General features: G+C 39.1%; 1 protein-coding gene across 1 annotated transcript in view; it reads left to right on the forward strand.

Moving 5' to 3' along the window:
* tmod2 (tropomodulin 2) overlaps positions 1-25,173 on the forward strand; it is a 54,547-nt gene that overhangs the window by 19,885 nt on the left and 9,489 nt on the right. Inside the window, exons 3-6 of the mRNA XM_051656724.1 lie at positions 445-601; positions 22,108-22,230; positions 24,716-24,787; positions 24,955-25,085. Coding sequence (XP_051512684.1) covers positions 445-601; positions 22,108-22,230; positions 24,716-24,787; positions 24,955-25,085 — 483 coding nt within the window. The remainder of the gene's footprint in view (positions 1-444; positions 602-22,107; positions 22,231-24,715; positions 24,788-24,954; positions 25,086-25,173) is intronic.

A 25,173-nucleotide genomic window follows, 5' to 3' on the forward strand; every position in this document is an offset into this window, starting at 1 on the left:
CCAGGTTGGGTGTGCTACTACTGACATATCAATGTATTGCTTTTCTCATAAAGCAAATACTGAGGGATCATTTCAAGTCAGTTATTATACTGACTGACTTGGGATATGTAAACCTTCAGCAGAACAATTGTCATAGAGTACAAAATTATATAATATGCTACAAAAAGTATTTGAGTAGAGCCTACATTTTAATATCATGTTAAGGAACCAATGTCCACAATTGAATCAAGTTAAACCAATGAATTAGTTTTTTCAGTGTATTGAGCAGAAATATGTGTGCAATTTAGACATGCAAATTTGTTGCAACTAAGTTTTGATTTAGGTGTGGCTATGATCCTTACCAAAGAAATACAAATCTATAATATGTATTTAAAATGTGTTGGCGATAATGTTTTTGACTGGCAGTGTAACTGACACCACATCTGTTCCGAATTCATTACGCAGAATGCTTTACTGCCAGCCGGACTCCGACAGAAGGACCAGACCTCAAAGACGGCAACCGGTCCATTTAACCGCGACAATCTCCTGCAGTATCTGGAGAAAGAGGCCATGGAGTATGAAGACAGAGAAGATTTTGTCCCCTTCACTGGAGAGAGGAAAGGTACAAGAATGTGACAGGAAATAGTGCTTTGCTCAGAGCCTAGGAACAGTTTCAGAGTCTCATGAAAGCTCGAGTTACAGGCTAACCGATCTCATCTCTCCTCAGTGATGATCCAGACTCTTGAAGATTAGCTGCGTTATTCTTCGAGGAGAGTTTATTAGAACGAATTTAGGGGAGTTTGCAAGGCCAAGCAGTGATAGACTATGGTGGAAGGTCCTATGAAGGAGACTTGTGTGAGTGCTGTCTAAGCTCCTGGAGTGATTTAGACTCTGCTGTCTCTGCACATATGATTCATTAATACTGTATGTTCTTACATAACCACACACACACTGCAGAGCGCTTAGACACTCCATATCTTTATGTGTGTACACGTACTGGCTTGGCATGTAAATGTCCCGCCCAGTTAATACGCACACATTGATTTTATCTACTGAAGCTTAGATTTTGCTAGTGCACACCTGATGGACACACCCTCATACACTTGCGTCTTTATGCTGATAGTGTGTGTAACTGGTCTTTAATAATGAATGGTCCGTTGCAGGGTTCTCTTTTGCTCCTGAGAAAAAAAAAAAATGTTACATTTCCATAAAACAGTGATAAAATTAGAGGGGGAAAAAATGTGTATTTCCCAGGGATGCAGCGATGTATGGGCTAAACATCGGTATCAGTTGATAAAAGCAATTTAAGATTAAACAATCAACTGATCGTTTAAAAACAGCCAATGATCAGTGCCGATTATTTCCTGTCAATCAAAAGGGAGTAAAACAAATCGCATCAGACAATTAGCTTACAACTTGGGCTGTGTGTGTGAAAGGAAATAACAGTTGTGTTGAATTACTTTTGAATTGGACGACAATGACAGCAGATTTGCAATTTCTACGCTTTCCACTGCTAGCATTTCACGATGTGGAAGTACCGCTAAAACTTTGATCACAACTCCTTTGATTTACTCGCCTTAAAGCTCAACACAGCAAGGAAAGTGATGAGTTTGTTAAAGCTAAAGTGGAAAAGTTAAGAATGTGCTTTTTGGGGCCTGGGTAGCTCAGCGAGTATTGATGCTGACTACCACCCCTGGAGTCGCGAGTTTGAATCCAGGGTGTGCTGAGTGACTCTAGCCAGGTCTCCTAAGCAACCAAATTGGCCGGTTGCTAGGGAGGATAGAGTCACATGGGGTAACCTCCTCGTGGTCGTGATTAGTGGTTCTCACTCTCAATGGGGCGCGTGGTAATTTGTGCGTGGAAAAGCAACCAACCACAGCTTGTGTATAATATATATTTTCACATACTACACATAGTGCATTACTTTTCCTGGCCTATTACCTCCTGTACATTTGTTAATGGTCCATTTATGCCTTGTTGGAATTAGTTTAATTGCAACTTTCTGACTTGTAAATATTGTTCATGTCACTTGTAATACAAGTGAAAATGAAACATTTGTGCTGGAAAAAGTACTTGAAAGGCCTTAATTTTCATTCAGTGATTCCTGTATGAACCCTGAGAGAGTGAAATTATTACTTAAAGGAATATTCCTGGTTCAACACAAGTCAAGCTCAATCAACAGCATTTGTGGCATATTGATTACCTCAAAAAATAATTTTGACTCGTTCTTTAAAAAAAGCAAAACTCTTGGTTACAGTGAGGTACTGTGAGTGGAAGTGAATGGGGCCAATCTGTAAATGTTACTTTTTCAAAAGTTTAGCCACAAGATGTAAACAATAAGTGTGTAAAAATGTAATTTTTTTTTTAATTTAACACTAAATTTTAGTGTGATAAAATCACTTACTAACCTTTTCTGTGTAAAGTTAAAGCCAATTTTACAACTTGCCATGACGATGTAATGTCAACAAACCCTAAAATGACTATAAAAATTATTATTTAAACAACTTTACAGCTCAAATAATATATGAGATTTAACAGAAGAATTAATGTAAGTGCTTTTATCAAATTTTAATCTTCAAATTTCTGTTTAAATCCTCCAAACATCGGCCTCATTCACTTCCATTGTAAGTGCCTCACTGGAACCTCCATTTTTGCTTTTTTTAACGAAAAGGAGGGACGAGTCAAAATGAACTATTGTGGTAATCAACATTATGCCAGAAATGCTGTCGATTCAGTTTAACTTGTATTGAACCTGGAATATTCCTTTAAATTTATTTCCAAGTTGTTTAAGTAATTATCAGTGATTTGAAACTAAATAGCATCAGTAGCATAATCCGATATCGACATGGGCATCCCTAATATTTATCCTCTTCTAAATTAGTGGAAATTGAATTTTGTGAAGAGGGTCCATTTGATCGTTGTTGTAGTATGTTACTTGTGTGCATGTACAATGTTTTTAGTTTTTGAATTGGGATATTCTTATGAATTCTATCAAGATGATGGACCGACACATTCCAGTAAAACGAAATGAAATTGCAAAAATAAAAATAGTTTTCAAACAGCTTCCCTATCTCTCATTGGTCGAACATACAGATATTCCCACCCCAGACTCACACCACTGGTTTAGCCTGTGTTGGCCGGTCGGATGCACAAACCAATAGAGCAATATTTTTATTGGTCCACAAAGACACATTGTTTAAAGTTTTCGAGGAAATCAACCTACGAATGGCTTTCTATTGGGCATGTTTTTGCTAAAAAAAAAAAGCTAGATGAATGGAACAGAACGCAGGTGTCTTGAGATACATTTTGAAAAGCTCAAATTTGGCACAACGTTCAACGACGTCCATCTAGCATGTTTACATATAGAAACTAAAAAAAAATTTGGTATAAACAGTTGTTTATGGTTGTCACTGCATATTATGTTGGGAAATAAGACATCAAAAAGATTACAAACTTCATCTTTAAACATTTCAGCTGATTTGATCATGCTATCAGCTACCGATGAGTGTAGTACTCTAAGTTTCGTTTGACATCTTTTCCCTCTTTGATGCAACAAACACTCTTGTCTTTCTTTAACATAAGATTTCCCTACTGCCACTTCCAATACAACATCCCATACAGATGTTAATGACAAATATTAGTTATCTGTGGTCATTCTTGAATAGATCTGAATGATTTTGGAGAATTTTACTGCTGTGAGTGTTTTCTCTGTGGTACTGCCATTTTCTGGTTTGTTTCTAAAGAAGAAAGTCAAACTCCTCAGGAATACATTATTAAGTTCTCTTGAGTGTGAGAGTTTCTCTCCTCGACATGAGCTTCTCATCTGTTAAGTCCATCATCTCAAATGGGTTTAAAATCATATTCCTACATTCAGCATAACCACACACACATACATACATACATACACGTGCATCTGATTACTTTGTAATGCATTACAATCCAAAAAAATCCTTTAATGTGGATGTGTGTGTGTGTGTGTGTATTAAGTTTGCAGCAAGACTGATCAGTGATGTTTCTAAAGGCATGCATCACTATTATTGTTGCTCATACTTAAGGTAAAGGGTTTAAACAAACCTTAAGTATTCAGCTCTGGCATGTAACTCATCCTGGACAATTTGTGCTACAGACATGTGCGGCTTTTTGAGGAAACACGTACTATTAATTTTAAAGTATAGTTCACCCAAAAAATGAATATTCTCTTATCATTAACTCACCCTGATGCCATCCAAGATGTGTATGACTTTTTCTTCTACAGAACACTAATGAAGATTTTTAGAAGAATATTTCAGCTCTGTAGGTCCATACAATTCAAGTGAATGGTGAGCAGAACTTTGAAGCCCCAAAAAGCACATAAAGGAACATAAATGTAATCCATACAACTCCAGTGTTTTAATCAATGTCTAAAGCAGTGATCCAATCGATTTTGGGTGAGAAAAGACCAAAATGTAACTCCTTTTTCACTATAAATCTTGACATCAGTCTCCTCGATTACACTAGGAAGTGTAATCAAGCTTGCAATCATGAGAATTTCCATTTTTGGGTGAACTGTTCCTTTAATAATGTAATAATATGTAAACAGATGAAAAATCACATAGATTTACATTGAAGGTGGGACTTGAGACATATCTAGAGAGCAGAATGTCTTTGTCTCTCTTTCTTGTTCTTGTTAGTCATGTCTCATTAGCACAGTTTAAGGTTCTTTGGGTCATTGAATACTGAGGAAATGTCCCATCATTAATTCAAGCATCTGTGTTTACAATAGACACACAACTGCAATTTAGACAGACACTCCCATTACCACACACACACACACACACACACCCACACACACACACACATCATGCAGTGTCCATACTGGACAGTTAACTGCATCTCCCTTCTGTAAGAATGTGCTTCTTTTTGCCTTTTATTCTGTAAAAGTACCACACGTTTTTTTTGGAAATATTTCTTCAAAGCTCCTACCTTAGGGTTTGTGAGACTGGACTTTGAGAACATTTGTCTAATGCCACATTTGAGAACGGAGGAGGAAACAGGAACTGCTGGAATTCCTCAGGGATGAATGAGAGAGAATGAGAGAGCTTGTTGAAGTGCTGCGTATCGCTCTCTTTACTGTATGTTACTATGGTAATGCTGTCAGGGTGGGCAGGCATTACACATAAAGGGTTTGTTACTGAGGCATTCTGGGATACCCCTGATTGGTCAGTTTGCTTGACTGATGGTGAGTGTAATCCTTAACAAGGTTGCATGGTACTGTATACTGGCACAATAAAGTGTTGATACCATGAATTAAAATGATACAATACCTGTATTTAGCTCATTTCGGTATGAGACGGTAGGAAATGTAATCATAAACAATTCCGGTTCCTTAATGGTTTAATTTAATTATTCCTTAAGTACTTTTGAGGAAGATGTATTTGGAAAAAAGAAATGCAATTGACCCTTCGCTAAGCCCCACCTTAAAATCGTTTCTGACCAATCCTATCTTAGCAACTGTTGCTGGGCCGCCATTACTCTGATTCGCATTTGCTATTTTCCAATGAGAGCCTACAGGAGTGGTGTGTGTTTGAGTAGTTTTAAGCGGAATTTGATCAAAATTATCAAAAAAATGTCAAACACGATGTTGCTGGGTCACTTACCCAGAGAGGATACACGCAGTGTTTTTCTTTTTTTAAAACAAAACTTTTTAAATAAATGTCGAGAAGAGCATGCTATGGATTAAACTGTGTTAGTTCTCATTCCCAAATGAACATGTATAACATCTGCAACGACACCTATATTTGCTCCAAGGTCATTTAAAGCTAATAACTAACTGAACGTTTATTCATTTATGTATTGATTCATGTAATAGTAAAAGCTATAGTAGATAAAGAGTTCACAGCATCAAAATGAGTGTGTTATGAGACGTTATAAAGTTACACACTTACACTATTGTTATCAGTTGTGTAATCGCCATCAAATGACGCTTTTCTCTTTTCAATTGACAGTAATCGTTTTTCTTTATTCTGATTCACAGTCTGTACAATTTTCAATCAAATTACTGTGTAATTTAATGATTTCTGTTACAAATGCCTTACAATGTCACTCTTCATACCAGCCCACGTAAGAATATTTTCAATTCCGTTTGTGAGAATATTTTGCCAATCTCCCATTAATTCCTATGGGGAGTTCTGCAGAGCTTGTCAGAGCGAGCAGCCGTAACCAAGGGGGGCAGAGCTTAGCAAAGGGTCAATACTTATTGGATTTTGTTACCAAATTATATTTGATATTTTACTATTTATATTTCATATTTTAACAGGACAGATTCTTGCAAAAGGTTTGTTTTCACAGACTTTTAAAAAAAGAAATTTGATTTTTTTTTTATTCATGAATTTTTTGTAAAATACCACTAATTACAACCACTCATAATGTGTGTCTTTAACAACACAATGTCATATCAACAATCATCCAGTAATTACTCTGGTTTAAGTCGCATGAGCCTTAAAGGGATATTTCACCCAAAAAAGAGAATTCTCATCATTTCCACAAGTCATCCATTTTATCATGTTTGACTCAAAATGATCCAAGAACTGTTACAGTGTTATGTGTTGGCTACTTAAAGGTATTTCACCCAAAAATGAAAATTCTCTCATCATTTACTCACCCTCATGTCATCCCAGATGTGTATGACTTTCTTTCTTCTGCTGAACACAAACAAACATTTTTAGAAGAATATTTGTAAGCTCTGTAAGTCCATACAATGCAAGTGAATGGGGACCAGAACTTTGAAGCTCCAGAATCCACATAAAGGGAGCATAAAAGTAATCCATATGACTCCAGTGGTTAAATCAATGTGTTCAGACATGATATGATAGGTGTGGGTGAGAAACAGATCAATATTTAAGTCATAATTTTATCATAAATTCTCCTCCCTGCCCAGTAAGTTGCGATATGCACGAAGAATGTGAATCACCAAAAACAAAAGGAGAATGTGAATGTGGAGATTGACTGAACGGGGAGGAGAATTGATAGTTAAAATAAAATATTGATCTGTTTCTCTCCCACACCTATCGTGTCGCTTCTGAAGACATGGATTCAGCCACCAGAGTGTCTGGAGTACTTTTATGTTGCCTTTGTGTGGATTTTTTAGCTTCAAAATGTTGACACCCATTCACTTGCATTGTATGGACCTACAGAGCTGAGATATTCTTCTAAAAATCTTTGTGTTCAGCAGATGAAAGTCATACACATCTGGGATAGCATGAGGGTGAGTAAATGATGAGAGAATTTTCATTTTTGGGTGAAATACCTTTAAGTAGCCAACACATAACACTGTAACAGTTCTTGGATCATTTTGAGTCAAACATGATAAAATGGATGACTTGTGGATCAGTATGTTTTTCATTCACTAAAAGAACCAGCTGGTAAGAGTTGTTTGTTTGGGAGCAAGACTGTGAAATCGGAAACAGTAGGTTGATTGGTCTGTGCTTACTGACATTTGAAACAATGCCCCCAGTGGCCAAAGCGGTAAGTGTTGTGGGGAGGCATGTGTGAGATCCATTAGTGAGTTGTTTTCAGCTGTACAGGCTGTAATACAGTGAAGAGGAATGCATATTAATAAACTGAACCCCCTAACCCAAACCCCAAACCTAACCATCAGGGGAGTAAACATATAATGTTAGACGGGAAAATGCAACCTCCGAATCACACTCATCACATTGTGCAAATGCAGTTTCTTTCTGGTTTCAGTTTGGAATTTGAACGAGATTACACCAGAACTGCTGAAATATAAATGAACACTTATTTTTAAAAAATTTTCCCCTCTATATTCTCTAAAACATTTGAAAACATAAAATGCATTATCTGGCAGGGCTGTCAGTTTGTTTTGGTTGAAACACAGGGGAAATAATACTTGTGTTAATCATCCAATTGGATGCAGTTAACAGCTGATTCTGATCATCTCAAAATGTCTATTTAATCTGCCTGGCTGACATAACAGTCTATCACTAAGCAATTTTTGGTATCAAGCCAACCCCTTAAAATATTCACTTGTTGATGCAGTGTTGATTTATTCTGCTGAAATCTAGTGATTCATTAAGACTCCAGTCTATATGACTTCCTCTCTGTTTGCTCTGCTGTCTTGCTGGGGTCCTTTAGTGTTAAACTGGCTGTGACAGTGCTCGAGCAGAAAGACTCATCTGTGTTGGTCCACAGGGAAAAGAAGAGGATGTGATTGGATCTGGAAAGGACAGGAAGTAGTTAGGAAGGTTGAGTTCAGCCAAGATCAGCCGAGCTCAAGAGACCTGCATGTGATAGGCCGAGCTCCTCTCTTCTGCCTCTGACTGGTTCTGTTTGTGCTGCAGGCTTTTCTCTGTACCAGAACAAAAAACAACCACCAAATAAAGTACTTTTAATAACGCTTTCCCTCTGTTCTCAGTGCGAGGTCTGTTACACAAAGAGTCCCCTTCAGATCCAGTACAGAAGGGGGTTGTGTGTATATTTTGTGCTGTACAGAATGTACATTTTCTTCAAGAAATGTAAAAAACAAATCTAGTTATTTTCAGTTATTTAGAGGGCATGTTATCTCAAGCGATACAGGATTGATAATTATTACTGTAAAAGGGTAAGTGTCTTGTTCAAGAGATGATTGGGGATTGTCTTCAATTCTGACATTATCTTCCCAGATTCTCTGAAATCATTAAAGGTGTACTCAGTATTTCCTTTCCTCATTAATAACGTTTACTTCTAAAGAAATGAATAGTAAATTTTAAACTTATGTATAAAAATCATGAGCACTCACATGAGATGACATATCCAGTCATATCAGTAATCTTATAAAAGCTGTTTTATACATGAAGAGGGTCCCCTCATGGGGGCTGCCATAGTATGATCACATGACTAGTCGAATACTGTTTAATCTCAGTAACCGCCATGTTAATGGACAATTTCACTTGTGTATTAAATTAATCATGGCTGACTGTGAATAGTGATTTTTTTACGACACTGGTAACTGAACATTATTGTGTTTGAAAGATGCTACATCCAGGCCCCTTTGGTGTCAGCGTAATTTTAAGACTACATGCTTAAAAAATTACTGAATGCACCTTTAACTGTAAATCATCACTTGACTGAGGGTATGTTAACACGACAACGATGTACTAAAAACGGAAAAGTTTTTCCTTTTGCATTTTTGAAAAGTTTCGCATACAGATGACAACGCTGTCAAAACGATCCCCGTTCACATGGATCCACGAAAACTACTAAAAACACTGTATTAGGAGACCTGGCTGGAGTCACTCGGCACGCCCTGGATTCGAACTCGCGACTCGGGGTGGTAGTCAGCGTCAATACTCGCTGAGCTACCCAGGCCCCATATTCTTGCTTTATTGATTTTGCTTTAAAAATTAAATTCATTTGTTGAAACACAGAAAACAAACCAAAGATATATATATATATTTTTTTTTACCCAATTTGGAATGCCCAATTCCCAATGTGCTTTCAAGTCCTCATGGTCGTGTAGTGATTCGCCTCAATCCGGGTGGCGGAGGACAAATCCCAGCTGCCTCCGCGTCTGAGACTGCCAACCCACGCATCTTATCCACGTGGGCTTGCCGAGCGCGTTGCCACGGAGACATAGCGTGTGTGGAGGCTTCATGCCATCCACCGCGCCATCCACACTCTACTCACCATGTGCCCCACCGAGAACGAACCACATTATAGCGACCATGGGGAGGTTATCCCATGTGACTCTACCCTCCCTAGCAACCGGGCCAGTTTGATTGCTTAGGAGACCTGGCTGGAGTCACTCAGCACACCCTGGGATTCGAACTAGCATACTCCAGGGGTGGTAGCCAGTGTCTTTTACCACTGAGCTACCCAGGCCCCAACCAAAGATATTTCTAAGTTCAAATTGCACTTCAAACAAAACGAGAAAGCAATTAAAATAACGAAGTGGTCAAACCTACAACTACCCTTCCAGTTGCCATTATGCAAGTATCTATCTATGACAAAAGGTGGAAAATACTAATAAAAATTAAGATCAAAGTCAATTACGGTTCAAAGACTACAATATGATTTCAGTCTTACTAAAGCGTTTATATAAAATGCCATGTGTGTATGTATGTATGTATATATGTGTGTGTGTGTGTGTGTATATACAGGTGCATCTCAATAAATTAGAATGTCGTGGAAAAGTTCATTTATTTCAGTAATTCAACTCAAATTGTGAAACTCGTGTATTAAATAAATTCAATGCACACAGACTGAAGTAGTCTCTGGTTCTTTTAATTGTGATGATTTTGGCTCACATTTAACAAAAACCCACCAATTCACTATCTCAAAAATTAGAATACATCATAAGACCAATAAAAAAAACATTTTTAGTGAATTGTTGGCCTTCTGGAAAGTATGTTCATTTACTGTATATGTACTCAATACTTGGTAGGGGCTCCTTTTGCTTTAATTACTGCCTCAATTCGGCGTGGCATGGAGGCGATCAGTTTGTGGCACTGCTGAGGTGGTATGGAAGCCCAAGTTTCTTTGACAGTGGCCTTCAGCTCATCTGCATTTTTTGGTCTCTTGTTTCTCATTTTCCTCTTGACAATACCCCATAGATTCTCTATGGGGTTCAAGTCTGGTGAGTTTGCTGGCCAGTCAAGCACACCAACACCATGGTCATTTAACCAACTTTTGGTGCTTTTGGCAGTGTGGGCAGGTGCCAAATCCTGCTGGAAAATGAAATCAGCATCTTTAAAAAGCTGGTCAGCAGAAGGAAGCATGAAGTGCTCCAAAATTTCTTGGTAAACGGGTGCAGTGACTTTGGTTTTCAAAAAACACAATGGACCAACACCAGCAGATGACATTGCACCCCAAATCATCACAGACTGTGGAAACTTAACACTGGACTTCAAGCAACTTGGGCTATGAGCTTCTCCACCCTTCCTCCAGGCTCTAGGACCTTGGTTTCCAAATGAAATACAAAACTTGCTCTCATCTGAAAAGAGGACTTTGGAACACTGGGCAACAGTCCAGTTCTTCTTCTCCTTAGCTCAGGTAAGACGCCTCTGACGTTGTCTGTGGTTCAGGAGTGGCTTAACAAGAGGAATACAACAACTGTAGCCAAATTCCTTGACACGTCTGTGTGTGGTGGCTCTTGATGCCTTGACCCCAGCCTCAGTCCATTCCTTGTGAAGTTCACCCAAATTCTTGAATCGATTTTGCTTGACAATTCTCATAAGGCTGTGGTTCTCTCGGTTGGTTGTGCATCTTTTTCTTCCACACTTTTTCCTTCCACTCAACTTTCTGTTAACATGCTTGGATACAGCACTCTGTGAACAGCCAGCTTCTTTGGCAATGAATGTTTGTGGCTTACCCTCCTTGTGAAGGGTGTCAATGATTGTCTTCTGGACAACTGTCAGATCAGCAGTCTTCCCCATGATTGTGTAGCCTAGTGAACCAAACTGAGAGACCATTTTGAAGGCTCAGGAAATCTTTGCAGGTGTTTTGAGTTGATTAGCTGATTGACATGTCACCATATTCTAATTTTTTGAGATAGTGAATTGGTGGGTTTTTGTTAAATGTGAGCCAAAATCATCACAATTAAAAGAACCAAAGACTGTAAACTACTTCAGTCTGTGTGCATTGAATTTATTTAATACACGAGTTTCACAATTTGAGTTGAATTACTGAAATAAATGAACTTTTCCACGACATTCTAATTTATTGAGATGCACCTGAGTGTGTGTGTGTGTGTGTGTGTGTATGTGTGTGTATATATATATATATATATATATATATATATATATATATATATATATATATATATATATATATATATATATATATATATATATATATATATATTATTTAGGGATTCCCCAACGTATCAGACTGCCAATTATTGACCAAATTAAAACCATCGGCTTATTGGTCATGAAAAACCAATGGTTTTATAATTACGTGAATTACTTGAATGAAGTTAATCATTTTTACCTGTGTGTAATATAAAGAAATACCTCAAATAAATTGCTAAAATCTGAAAAAGTCTGTCGAATGCATAATATGAATTTGCAATATTTTATCAGATGAAAAATGTGAGGTCTGTTGTTTAGAACTGCAAAAACAGAAGTGCAAAATAACCTTTTCACATCAATTTCATGTTATCATTTATTTTATAAATAACATTTTTATCTTGTATTTATCTTATATTATTTATCTTGTTTTATCTTTATTGTGGCTCTCTTTAAATTTGTCATGTTTTCAACAGATCTTATCCATGTTCAATGGAAATCATTTATTTTTAGAACAATAAAATATAAATTTATTTAAACATTTCTAAGCAAAACATTGATTTGTAAGATGAGTAAGTGGCAATAAAATCAGCTATACTTTTGTCAAAATCGATTTCGGTATCACAGAATTCTTGTTTTAACATGACTAAAATCAAACTTTTAAAGTGCATGTATGATGTAAATGCACTGACTGTCAAGCTCCAAAATGGACAAAAGCACAGTTCAAGTATCATAGAAGTAGTCCATAAGATTTTGTGTGCTATATTCCAAGACTTCTGAAGTCATACTTTGTGAGCTTGCAAATCTGATATGCGTCAGGGTTTGACGTTAAACATTAATTCTCGTGCATCTTATGATAAAAGTCCTAACAGTGTCTGAATATGGCAGTGGGTAAGAATTCCCACATTTTAAGCTTAAAGCAAGTTTTAATTTGTGCTTGTTAAAATAGTTGTGGGGTGATCTAATCCACATCATGCTGTCCTGCTGTTTTGACTTCAGTGCTGCTTGTTCTTAGTGGTTTCTGTTGCATAAGAACCCATTTTAATACATTTCTACCCTGTGTTGTTCATTTTAATTACCAGGTCTTGAAGCAAGGTTATTATACTGTAGTTAACTGAAACTGAAACTAAAACTGAATTCCAAAAAATAACCTAGAAAAACCAAATTAAAACAAAAATTACATTTTGTTGCTTCGCAAACATGCCATCTACTGGCCATGAGTTTCAAACGAGAAACCGGAAGGAGACATACCAGCGGCGTTTGGGAGTTTTTTTGTATATTGTGCTTTGGCCGATAAATCAAAATGTCTAGTTGTTTCTCGAGTAAAACATGTGGCACGTATCTGAAAAGTAAAAACCCAACAAATTTAAAAGTGCACCTGCAAAGCAAAATAGAAATAAAAAATAAAAACTAAAATATACTGAGACCAAAATAAAAACAAAAACTAAAATTATTTGAAAAACTAAGCTAAAACTAATACAGTTGGTAAAATAATTGAAAGTAAGCTAAATAATCATTTGAAGTTGAAAACGAAATAAAAATGTAAACTAAATTAAAAACCCAAAACTATAATAACCTTGGTGCTCAGATAGCTATCAGAAACATCCATCTAGAACATGTGTGCATAGACCAGCTATTAAAAAATGGCTAAACCAGAATGCAAAAACACACCCTATGTGAACAGCCCCAATACAGACTTCCTCTGACTCTCTCACCAGTGGCTCTGCACCATGAAATGATTTTTTACTAATATGTCTCCATATTCTATACTTGTATTTTCTTTTAGCTTTTTATTTTATTCTATTTTATTATTATCTATGTATTGTTGTGTACTGGAAGCTTCTGTCACCAAGACAAATTCCTTGTATGTGGAAGCATACTTGGCAATAAAGCTCATTCTGATTCTGATTTCTTGCCTGCACTTATAAAATGTTTGTAGCATGCAGAGTATTTCCACCGTGAAGGAATTCAGCCACACCTAAAACTCAAAGCCTTCTCTTGTGTCCAGAACAATCAGAAAGGTCTTAACACTTGTAGCCATTCTGTTTGGAAACAGTGAACAACACAAGTTTCCAGTTAGGAATTCAAGAGCAGCAGTCACAGATTTAAGCAATGACTCTTGAGAGCCTAACACCTGAAAATTCTGTCAATTGACTCATCTTCATTTTGTTCCTATGCTGTATGACTTTATTGGAACACAAAAGCAAGGCTTTACACTAACATTTTGTTTTGGAGCGCTTGTGCCCCACGTACAAATAGCTATAGTGTTAATAATATATTTTACATGACCCACACCTAAACTTCCTCACATGCTTTTATTGAAGATGTCTGTTTTGCGTCCGTCTGCGCAGTTTTTCTATGTAAGCACACCCTAGATCCATGGTACTCTTCAACCGGCGTGTGGGCCACATCCGGCCCAAAAAACATCTTTTTGTGGCCCGTGTGATGTTGTCATGACAATTATTAACGTGCAAGAATTTTGAGGTGTCGATTTTCTAGAGCCTTTACAGTAATTCTCAGTATTGTTAAGTTACTGGACCATTATAGAGGAAAAGAAATGGCAAAAGAATGGATTAAACGTCAAAGCCACGAATATAAATCTGATTATAAACGATAACATGAGTACCTCTGCCTTTAACCATTGCTTGGCATCCAGTTGTTTTTGTTTGCGTGAACATGCGAGCCACTATGAAAATGCATCTTTCATAGTAATAATGAATGTGTTGGAGTCTCTCTGAATTATATGAAAACGGCAATGTGTTTCCAGTGCTCACAGGTCTGACTGATTGACTTTGCTCTCAGAAACACTTAGTGAACATGGAAAGGAAGGGAACTAAGTATGAGTGTGTTTGTTGTGTAGGCCCAGGCCAGAGCTGAGGGTTAATTAGATGTTTCTCTCTGTGTAAAGAGAGGTTTGTGAGCTGTAGTTCTGCTGTCAGCAGTTTTTTTGATGTTTGGAAAGATTCTATCATACATAAATGTCTAGAATCATTTGTTACATCAGCAACCCTTAAAAATCTCTCTCAGAATCTGTCAAGAAGTGGAATGTTCCATACATGCTTTAATGGATGGACTGGAGGAACTGCACAAATCTTGATCCAGAATATTGAAGAATTAAATTCAGGAACATGTAATGGGTGTTTTTTGCAAAAACAAGCATCACTACTGTATTACTACTGGTGATCAGAGGTTGTGCTAGAAACAGTATTTATCCGTAATTCTGACACTGAGTTGGAAAATTTCCATCATACTTCTTTGCATTTCATAAATACTGAGGCTACGTTCAGGGGTGTAGCATCCATTATAACGGCATAAGCAATACACGACAGTGGATATATTGTATATTTTTGACTCAAGCGCAATTAAAGTTTTACCTCAAACGCTGAGCTAAAACAAGACTTATTTATTTTTTATCTTTGCCGGTTGCCTGTTACACTATATTGCCAAAAGTATTCGCTCACCCATCCAAATAATTGAATTCAGGTGTTCCAATCACTTCCATGGCCACTGGTGTATAAAATGAAGCACCTAGGCATGCAGACTGCTTCTACAAATATTTGTGAAAGAATGAATTCCAGCATGGTACTGTGATAGGATGCCACCTGTGCAACAAGTCCAGTCGTGAAATTTCCTCACTACTAAATATTCCACAGTCAACTGTCAGTGGTATTATAACAAAGTGGAAGTGATTAGGAATGACAGCAACTCAGCCACGAAGTGGTAGGCCACGTAAAATGACAGAGCGGGGTCAGCGGATGCTGAGGCGCATAGTGCGCAGAGGTCGCCAACTTTCTGCAGAGTCAATCGCTACAGACCTCCAAAGTTCATGTGGCCTTCAGATTAGCTCAAGTACAGTGCGTAGAGAGCTTCATGGAATGGGTTTCCATGGCCGAGCAGCTGCATCCAAGCCATACATCACCAAGTGCAATGCAAAGCGTCGGATGTAGTGGTGTAAAGCACGCCGCCACTGGACTCTAGAGCAGTGGAGACGCGTTCTCTGGAGTGACGAATCACGCTTCTCCATCTGGCAATCTGATGGACGAGTCTGGGTTTGGCGGTTGCCAGGAGAACGGTACTTGTCTGACTGCATTGTGCCAGCTGTGAAGTTTGGTGGAGGGGGATTATGGTGTGGGGTTGTTTTTCAGGAGCTGGGCTTGGCCCCTTAGTTCCAGTGAAAGGAACTCTGAATGCTTCAGCATACCAAGAGATTTTGGACAATTCCATGCTCCCAACTTTGTGGGAACAGTTTGGGGATGGCCCCTTCCTGTTCCAACATGACTGCGCACCAGTGCACAAAGCAAGGTCCATAAAGACATGGATGAGCGAGTTTGGTGTGGAAGAACTTGACTGGCCTGCACAGAGTCCTGACCTCAACTCGATAGAGCACCTTTGGGATGAATTAGAGCGAAGACTGCGAGCCAGGCCTTCTCGTCCAACATCAGTGTCTGACCTCACAAATGCGCTTCTGGAAGAATAGTCAAAAATTCCCATAAACACACTCTTAAACCTTGTGGAAAGCCTTCCCAGAAGAGTTGAAGCTGTTATAGCTGCAAAGGGTGGGCCGACGTCATATTAAACCCTATGGATTAAGAATGGGATGTCACTTAAGTTCATATGCGTCTAAAGGTAGATGAGCGAATACTTTTGGCAATATAGTGTATCAACTTAAACCTTGTGTGACCTTTGGGACATTTTAATTTTTTTTTTTTTCAATCATTTTGGCTGTGTTAATGCCAAAAGCACACATTTTGCCAAAGGTGTGTGTTTTGGGGGGAATATCAGTTCCTATAATGCATCTATAATACACTGTGTACACAAAATAGTTACACTCAGGACCTTCAGGACAAAAATGTCCCCATTGAAACCCATTAAAACAATATTTTTAATCCCAGTGCCATTAAAGCATAAAATCATGAATTCTGTGATATTATGCTTTCATTCCGGAGCCCTGGCTTCAAAATTAAAATTTTAAATATTTTCCACCAGATGGTGCCATTTTTCTCATGTTTAGCCTATGGAGCAAATACATGCTTTTTTTTCCTATTTTCTGTTTGTTGTATTATAGAGCACTGCAGGCCAATTGAATAAATGATGCAGCTAAAATTGTGTGGGTGTGTTGGTATGGATGTCAGAGTATGTTTTGTATGTGTGTATTGAGAAATGTGTGTGTAAAAAAACAACAGTGTCATTATATAAACAAACTGGCATTTAAAGGGTTAAAATTCTGAAAATGAAAGAATATTTGGTAGTTATGAATAGGACTGATGTTGGTTAAAAAAATTCACTCAGTGAAAGTGGAAAATAATATTAAAATATAATATTATTATGGCAGTTTCCCTATCTGTCACTCACTCGACGTTGTGTCGGCATTTCAGCGGCTTCTCCCTCCTCTGCACTGGTGCACTGCAGAGAATGCCCCTGGGCGCTTCGGCAGAAAAACAAGAGAGTATATTTTCTGAAAGAGCTTTTTTTCCTCTAAAAGAGTATATATTTCTCTAAAAGAGCGGCACACACGGAACGTCTTTTTAAAGACACATCTTTTTAAAGATACCTTTCCAATTGTGTGTTGCTCCTGGTTGCGGTCGTTATCTCTCAACTTCGGATGGTCATGATCGCTGTCTTTCGTGTCTGGGCGCGACCCACACGGAGGCAGCGTTTGTGGATGGTTCATGTTCTCATTGCAAGAACATGACCATGGCAATGTTGCGGTCGTGGCTTGCTTTTGTAAGAAAAGCAAGCCTCGGTCCTTCTACCTACGGGTATGAGGCCAGTGCGGCTAGCACTGGGGGCGATTTGGGGACCCCAATGGGATCGTCTCCGCCGGGTACCCCCCCCGGACCTCCCATTCCCCCGCACGCTCGTCTGCCCCAATCGGGCTTCCAGATGAGTTCGCCGGCTCGTCTCACGGCGAGTCTGGCTTCTTGTTCGGAGCCTGCGAAGATGATGAGCTCTCGAGCGCAGCATCGGAGAGCGGGCTTGTCCAGTCGGACGCAGAAGCCTCAGCTGGGCTTCCCCCTTCGAGGACGATTGCCCAGTCACAGGCCGATGCCGAAATGACAGACATGCTTTCCCAGGCGGCCGCGAGTGTCAGGTTAGAGGATCGCCCACTGGCTCATTGACGCCATAACTATGGCATATCTCGCCCAGAACATGCCGCCCCCGGTAGGGCTATGAGCCCATTCTACCAGGGGTGTAGCGGCTTCCTGGACCCTGGCCAGAGGTGCCTCTCTAACGGACATTGCAGAGCAGCGGGCTGGGCGACACCCAACACCTTTGCAAGGTTCTACAACCTCCGGGTGGAACCGGTTTCATCCCAGGTAGTGGCACGCAACACAAGCGGATAAGCCCGGGATAGCCAGCCAGGTGTATGGCTTGCACATAGCGCCTTCCACCTACTTTTGAGCTGAAGACGTGCGCCATTAATTTCCAGTTGAGTTCACAAGTTTGTTCCCTGGTTGACTTCCTCCGAGCCCTGTTGCAGTCGAGTTTTCGGAGAGATTCGCTGCCGGCCCAGTACACGTGCTAATTAAGAGTCCTGTTCTGTGGTAGGTGCTCTGCATGTGGCGGTTCCCTGTAAGGCTAACCCCATGCGATTTACATATCTTCCGCTAATTCGTTTCCCTGTTGGCAAACTGCGTTCCTTGGGCAGAGCCCCTCTGCCCCAGTCTCCATGTTTGTAGTAACTCCTCCCCCATTGGGCAGGATCTACCTTGAAGACTCTCCACATGGTTGGAAAGACCATGTGACGTATCCTTCCACTTAAATATCCCCCCCTCTCTTTGGGCGAGGTGTGGTCTCTGCTGTGTCTTCCCCTTGGGAGAGACACCCCCCGACTAGACCTGGCGGCCCAGTCGGATAATCCCCCTTCTTTTTTAGGGAGTGGAAAAAAGAGAAGGGGAAAAGAGGCCATCACTGGGTTAAGCCTGTCTCTATCTCTTGGGTAGTCGACTTGTCCCCAAAAAGGGCCGTTTGACACTCATCACTATGTTGGGTGAGGTTACGTGTCGACCTGGTGTGCTGGCTATGAGGCACACAGTAGTCTGCCCACCACACACCGCCAGTTCACGTAACACAGTTCAGCCAGTTGTGGCATTTCGTATAGGGACTCCTAGTGTCACTACATCGACACAACGTCGAGTGAGTGACAGATAGGGAACGTCATGGTTACTTGTGTAACCTCCGTTCCCTGATGGAGGGAACGAGACGTTGTGTCCCTCTTGCCACAGTGCTGAACTACCCGCTGAAATGGCCAGACCTTATATCGGCTCCTCAGCATAAAACCTGAATGAGTGGTTGTATACCAGCTCCTTTTATACCCGTATGTCCGGGGGAGTGGCATGCAAATACCACTCGCCAATTTTCATTGGCCTTTTATCAAAGACCAGAGGTGTCTCGGGCTCCCAAGAGTGACCCCTAGTGTCACTACATCGACACAACGTCTCGTTCCCTCCATCAGGGAACGGAGGTTACACAAGTAACCATGACGTTTTTGATGCGGACATTTTTGTCCTCTAAGGATCTTAGGGTTGAAGTGTCAGATGAGAAGCAAACACATCTGATCAGTTAAATAGGAAATAACAGGGAAAATTCAGCTCCAAATATCATGTTTGCATTAAGATTAAATGCACGTATAGAAGCAATTGTGGCAGAAATGGTGAGCCGATATTTTTTTTTTTTTCATTTATTTTCACGCTTTTTGTTCTTGTACTTTTTGCAATTCATTATCATGCAGTAATAAACTGGTGTACTGTAATGATTGATGTATGCAGTCATTGAGAGGGGCACTCCCCTCTAAATCCTAACAGAAGTGGTCAAAAGGGACACATAATACGATTAGGTGTAAATGGTGATGTTTCTGTAAATGGCAATGGCGCGTGTCCACTTGTGATTGGATCGCCCAAATGCATCCTAATACCAGGCAATAAACGTGAGAGAGAGAGTTAAATAAAAAATTATGCAAACAGTTTTCTCTTTTATTTATATATAATATTATACACCGTATGTGTCGAAATGATGGAAAGCATTTGGTATTATCCGTCAATGTTTTAAAGAAATTGGTAAATGACGGAGAATTTTCGGTTAATGCAACTGCTGTTAGTGATACTTAAAGGGAGATGTCACACAAAAATGAAAATTCTGTTGTCATTTACTCACCGTCATGTTGTGCTAAACCTGTGTGACTTTCTTTCTTCCTTAGAACACAAAAGGAGATGTTAGTCAGAATGACCACCTGTTTGAGGGAGAGTAACTGAGAACAGAATTAACATTTTTGGGTTAACTGTTCCTTTGCCTTGGGTATGCTTTATTTTGTCAACTGCCATTGCATATTGTGCATGATGGAGCGTTCTAGCCATTCAAAGTATCCTCTGAAAGAAAGAGAATGAAAGAGAAAGAAGGAAAGAGCAAACAAAAGAGCAAAAAAGAATGAAAAAATGAATGAAAGAGAGAGAGAATGACTACAGAACAAACAAAAGAGAGAATAAGCAAACAAAGGGCTGCAAGAGAACAAAACAGAAAGATCAAATGTACCAAAGAATAAATGTACAAAAGAAAGAATGAACCAGAAAGAACAAATGTACAGTATGAAAGAATGAATGTACAAAAGAACAAATGTAACACCCTGTCTACACCGGACATGAGTGGCGTGTCGCGTCAAAAGCAATAGAACCCCATTATAATCAATGATGCTGTCTACATTGGAAGCGTCCGTTGCGGCACGCCCATCGCTCCGGCAATAAACGGGTGTCGCGTTCCATTTTGCGCTGCATGCGCTGGTGCAGCTACATAAATGAAACGGTTTAGAACGTTTGTGTCAACGTGTCCAGTGTAGGCAGCCTCATGCCGCTGCAGCGTGTCAGCGGAAGCTTCCAGTGTAGACAGGGTGTCAGGGTTCACACAAGGTCCTTAAAATGCTTAAAGTGCTTGATTTTAGCTTTTAGAAATGTAAGTACTGGAATACCTTGAAAATCGGCATGATTTGTGCTTAAAATGAATAGATAAACAAAAGAGATACTTTTGGTCTAGCAGAACATCTCCTCTCCCACACTTCACATAGACAAACACACAGTGTGAGAGAGCTCAGCAGCAGTCACATGTCCTGAATGAGGCTGTAGACTGTGCTATTCAATTTACAGAAAGAGCGAGCTCGTCACAAGACCGGCTCATGTTACACAGCCTCATTATGAGCTTCAGAGAGAGTCTGATAGCACATAAATGCAGTCTTATGAGGTGAAGCTGTTATCATGATGGGCCTGTGTGCCATCATTATCTGTGTGTCCAGTTCATCAACACCAGCCATTCATACTCTTGTCTGAATGACCAATAGCCCAATGTCTCTCTCTCTGCTGCTGTGCTGTGGTCTTCAGTTTTTATTAGGGCTGATGATGTAGCTCAAAAAATATCTTGTGATCTCGATATAAACAGTTAAGCCAAGTAGATTCATAATGTTTAATGCAAGATGAAAAATACAGTAAAAATCTTGTTAAAAATAATCAAAGCATGTTGTCCATGCTGTTTTTCACAAAGGCCCCATTTTCACCTGGATCAGATCGCTATCAGATAGCACTAGACCACAACAAATGGCAAGTGTAAATGCACCCAAGACACATTGTGACCGGATCACTACTGAGTGTGTTTACATGGGCAGTTATAATCAAACTATCGCGTTGTCGAGCTACAGTCTTCATTTAGTTTACATGACACTATCCGTAATCAAATATGTAAGCGTGTGAAGAAAGGACGTCACATAGATGTTTTCCGCTTGACATTTTGTGTCAAAGTAGCACGTCAAAGAAGTCAGTTAACTAGCTTGTCAACAGGGAGACGCAAACAACAGCTACAACAATGTGGAAAACTTTACGGCCATGTGCATTTCTTATATTCTTTACGTGCTGAATTCGGTGCAGATCAGATGTACGTTATCCGTCGTGTTTATGGTGATGTCCGAAGGTAGAGCAATTTGCTCCTGGATTGTTCTAACTATACCAGCTCTGCTTTGCTTCACTTTCATCCTTATAAACTCTGTGTAAAGCTTAATAATAACATTAAAGGAATGTTCCATGTTCAATACAAGTTGAGCTCAATCAACAGCATTTGTAGCATAATATTGATTTAATATTGACCACAAAAATGTATTTAGCTTTGTCCCTCCTTTTCTTTAAAAAAAGCAAAAATCTGTGTTACAGTGAGACCCTTACAATGGAAGCAACAAATGGACATTACGTTTCTTAAAGAGCGTGTTGCTTGATTTTACATCGGCAGCCAAATCATCATAAATATATCATGAATATTCAGTATATCACCCAGCCCTATTGTTTATAGACAGATTTATGTGACTGATCGCTACTTTCTTTTGGTCCTGCAGGAAAGGTGTGGGTGCCCAAACAGAAGCCAATAGAGTTGCATCAGGAGGAAGCCACAACCCTTGACCCGGAACTGGAAGAGGCACTGTCCAGCGCTACTGACATTGAACTGGGGGATCTGGCAGGTACAGAAAGAAATCATACCATAAAGACAGCTAGTGACAGACTCACAAACAGAGAAATGATCAAAACGACACACAGAGACTTTGTTCAGAATATCATACTAACATACTGCTCGTACTGTTTCTGCAGTATACAGTACAGTATGGATACTGTGCACAACATCTCTTTTTTTTATTTAACTCATCGTTATTTGATTGGACTGCCAAAAGTAAAGACATTTTTATGCAAAATTTAATACAAAAAATACATTTTTTTGTTTAATAGAGAGAGCGAACTCTTAACAGCACGAGCTGTTTCTAGTATTTTCTGTCATTCTCTCTGTTGTTTTTATCGTTTCACATCCCCTCCTTGACTCTGGGGGTCTGAACGCCCATGCTGCAACTATTCACAGCTTAAGAATATAGCATAGCAAACACACCCTCTGTCTCTTTCAGCATGCTGCTTTAAATGATTGCTCCTGGCTGCTTTCCCTCCCAGCATGCTTCATTATAAACCACAGACGCTTATTCTCTCTATGCAGTTAGTGTTTTTAGTCAGCTGTGCCGAATATAACTCATCCATATTAAGATATAAAAATAGTATTGAGGGATTGCAAATAAATGTTGAGAAGAATCCTTTGCTTGTCATGTCCCATTTCTGTCAGACAATTTTGTCTCTTAAAGGGATATTAATATGGACAACCAGATTTGGTTCTTAAGAGTTTGATGTACAACCCCAATTCCCAAAAAGTTGGTACAGTAAGGAAAATGCTAATAAAAACAAAAAAGTGTGATTTGTAAATTCGATTCACCCTGTTCTACATTTATAACACTACAACAACGCATTATTTGATGTTTTACCTTGTGAATTTATTATAAATATTTTTATTTTTTTAAATATACACTCATTTGAAATCGGATGATTACAGCACATTCCAAAACATTTAGACAGTCGAGTGTTTAACATTGTGTAACATTTCTTCTAATAACACTCATAAGCATTTGGGCACTGAAGACACAAGTTTGTTGAGTTTAGCAAGCGGAATTTCCCCCCATTCATCCATTATGCAGGTCTTCAGCTGCACAATTTTACGGGGCCTTCGTTGCCATATTTTGCGCTTCACAATCCACCACACATTCTCAATTGGAGACAGATCAGGACTGCAGGCAGGCCAATCTAGCACCCACAGTCTCTACTTACACAGCCATGCACTTGTAATCCAGGCAGGATGTGGTTTGCCATTGTCCTTCTGGAAAATGCAGGGACATCCTACACATCTTGCATTTGTTGCTTCAAAATTTGTACATACTTCTCTGCATTAATGGTGCCCTCAATATACCCATACCATGACATACACTGGCTTTTGGACCTGATGCTGATAACAGCTCGGATGGTCCTCTTCCTTTTTCCAAAAACAATTTGAAATGTGGATGCGTCTGACCACAAAACACGATTCCACTGTTCTACTTTCCATCTCAGATGAGACCGATACCAGAGAAGTCAGCGGTGCTTCGGGACAGTGCTGATGTATGGCTTCTCCTTTTAATAGTGAAGTCTTAACTTGCGTCTGTGGATGCAGCGGAAAATGCTGTTGACTGTCAAAAGATTTGCCGAAGTATTCCCGAGCCATGAATGACATCCGATGTCATGAAATCCTTTACAGATGAACTATGTTTTAAGACAGTGAAATCTGAGGGATCAGAGATCACACACATTCAGAAGTTTTTTTCGGCCTTGCCCTTTACGCACCGAGATTTGACTGGATTCCTTGAATCTTTTAACTATATTGTGCACTATATAGGGTGAAAAGCCCAAAATACTTCCACTTTGTCTTTGGGGAACATTGTTCTCAAAGTGCCGGATTATTTGCTGACACATCTATTTGCATATTTCTGTGCCTTGACCCATCTCTGCTCTTGAAGGACTGGGCTTTTATTAGAGGCTCCTTTTATATACTATAACACGATTGCCTCACCTGTTAAACATCTCCTGTTTCACATCGCTTTATTATTTCAGCTCATCAGATTGTTGTTAGTCCTAAATTTCCCTGTCTCAACTTTCTTGGAGTGTGTTGCAATTTGAGTGTATTTTAAAAAAAAAAAGAAAAAAAAAAAAGAAAAGCATTCAATGCTTTTAGGTAAAACAATAATATGTTGTTGTAGTGCTTTCAATATAGCACAGGGTGAAAAGTATTTAACAAATCACTCCTTTTTGTTTTTATTAGCATTTTCCATATTGTCCCAAATTTTTGTAATTGGGGTTGTACTATGTCATACTCGTAAAATTCACAACACTTAACCATTAATTCAAACTAAGCTGAAAAAAATGGCATTTTCTGAAATATAATGCTATAAATATGTAGAATATGGCTAATTTTAAGCAAAATGTGTTTGTTTTTTTGCTTGCAGTCATGCTCATTCGTGTGTTTTTAGAGAATATTTTTGCTATAGATCTCAACCTTTTTTGGATGTACACCCCACTCCTTCATGTGTTTTGTTTTTCGTGTAGCTATTCTTGGCGTGAACACACTGGTGACAAGCACGCAGAGTTACGACAGCACCAGTAAAGATGGTTATAACAGTGAGTTCATTCACTTCCTCTTTCAGCAGAAAACATTTATAACGCATCCATTTATACACTTTTGAATGTCATATTTCTATCAGAATATTCTTTTATATATTATATTTAACTATCTCACACTAATTTGACACAGTTAAAGCTAATTTGTGTATGTACTTCTGTCATAGATGTTATTAAAGGAGAGAAAGTAAAGCCAGTATTTGATGAGCCACCAAACCCTACAAATGTGGAGGAAACTCTACAGCGGATAAAATCCAATGATTCCTCACTAACGGAAGTCAATCTCAACAACATAAAGGTAAAGAAACCCAGTTTACTATGCTGAATGCATTAAAACGAGTGCTTGGACATTTGACAATTGATTTCTGTCCTCCAGTCTATTGATT

This window comes from Myxocyprinus asiaticus, chromosome 26 (genome assembly GCF_019703515.2).
Source record: "Myxocyprinus asiaticus isolate MX2 ecotype Aquarium Trade chromosome 26, UBuf_Myxa_2, whole genome shotgun sequence".
Taxonomy (NCBI): domain Eukaryota; kingdom Metazoa; phylum Chordata; class Actinopteri; order Cypriniformes; family Catostomidae; genus Myxocyprinus; species Myxocyprinus asiaticus.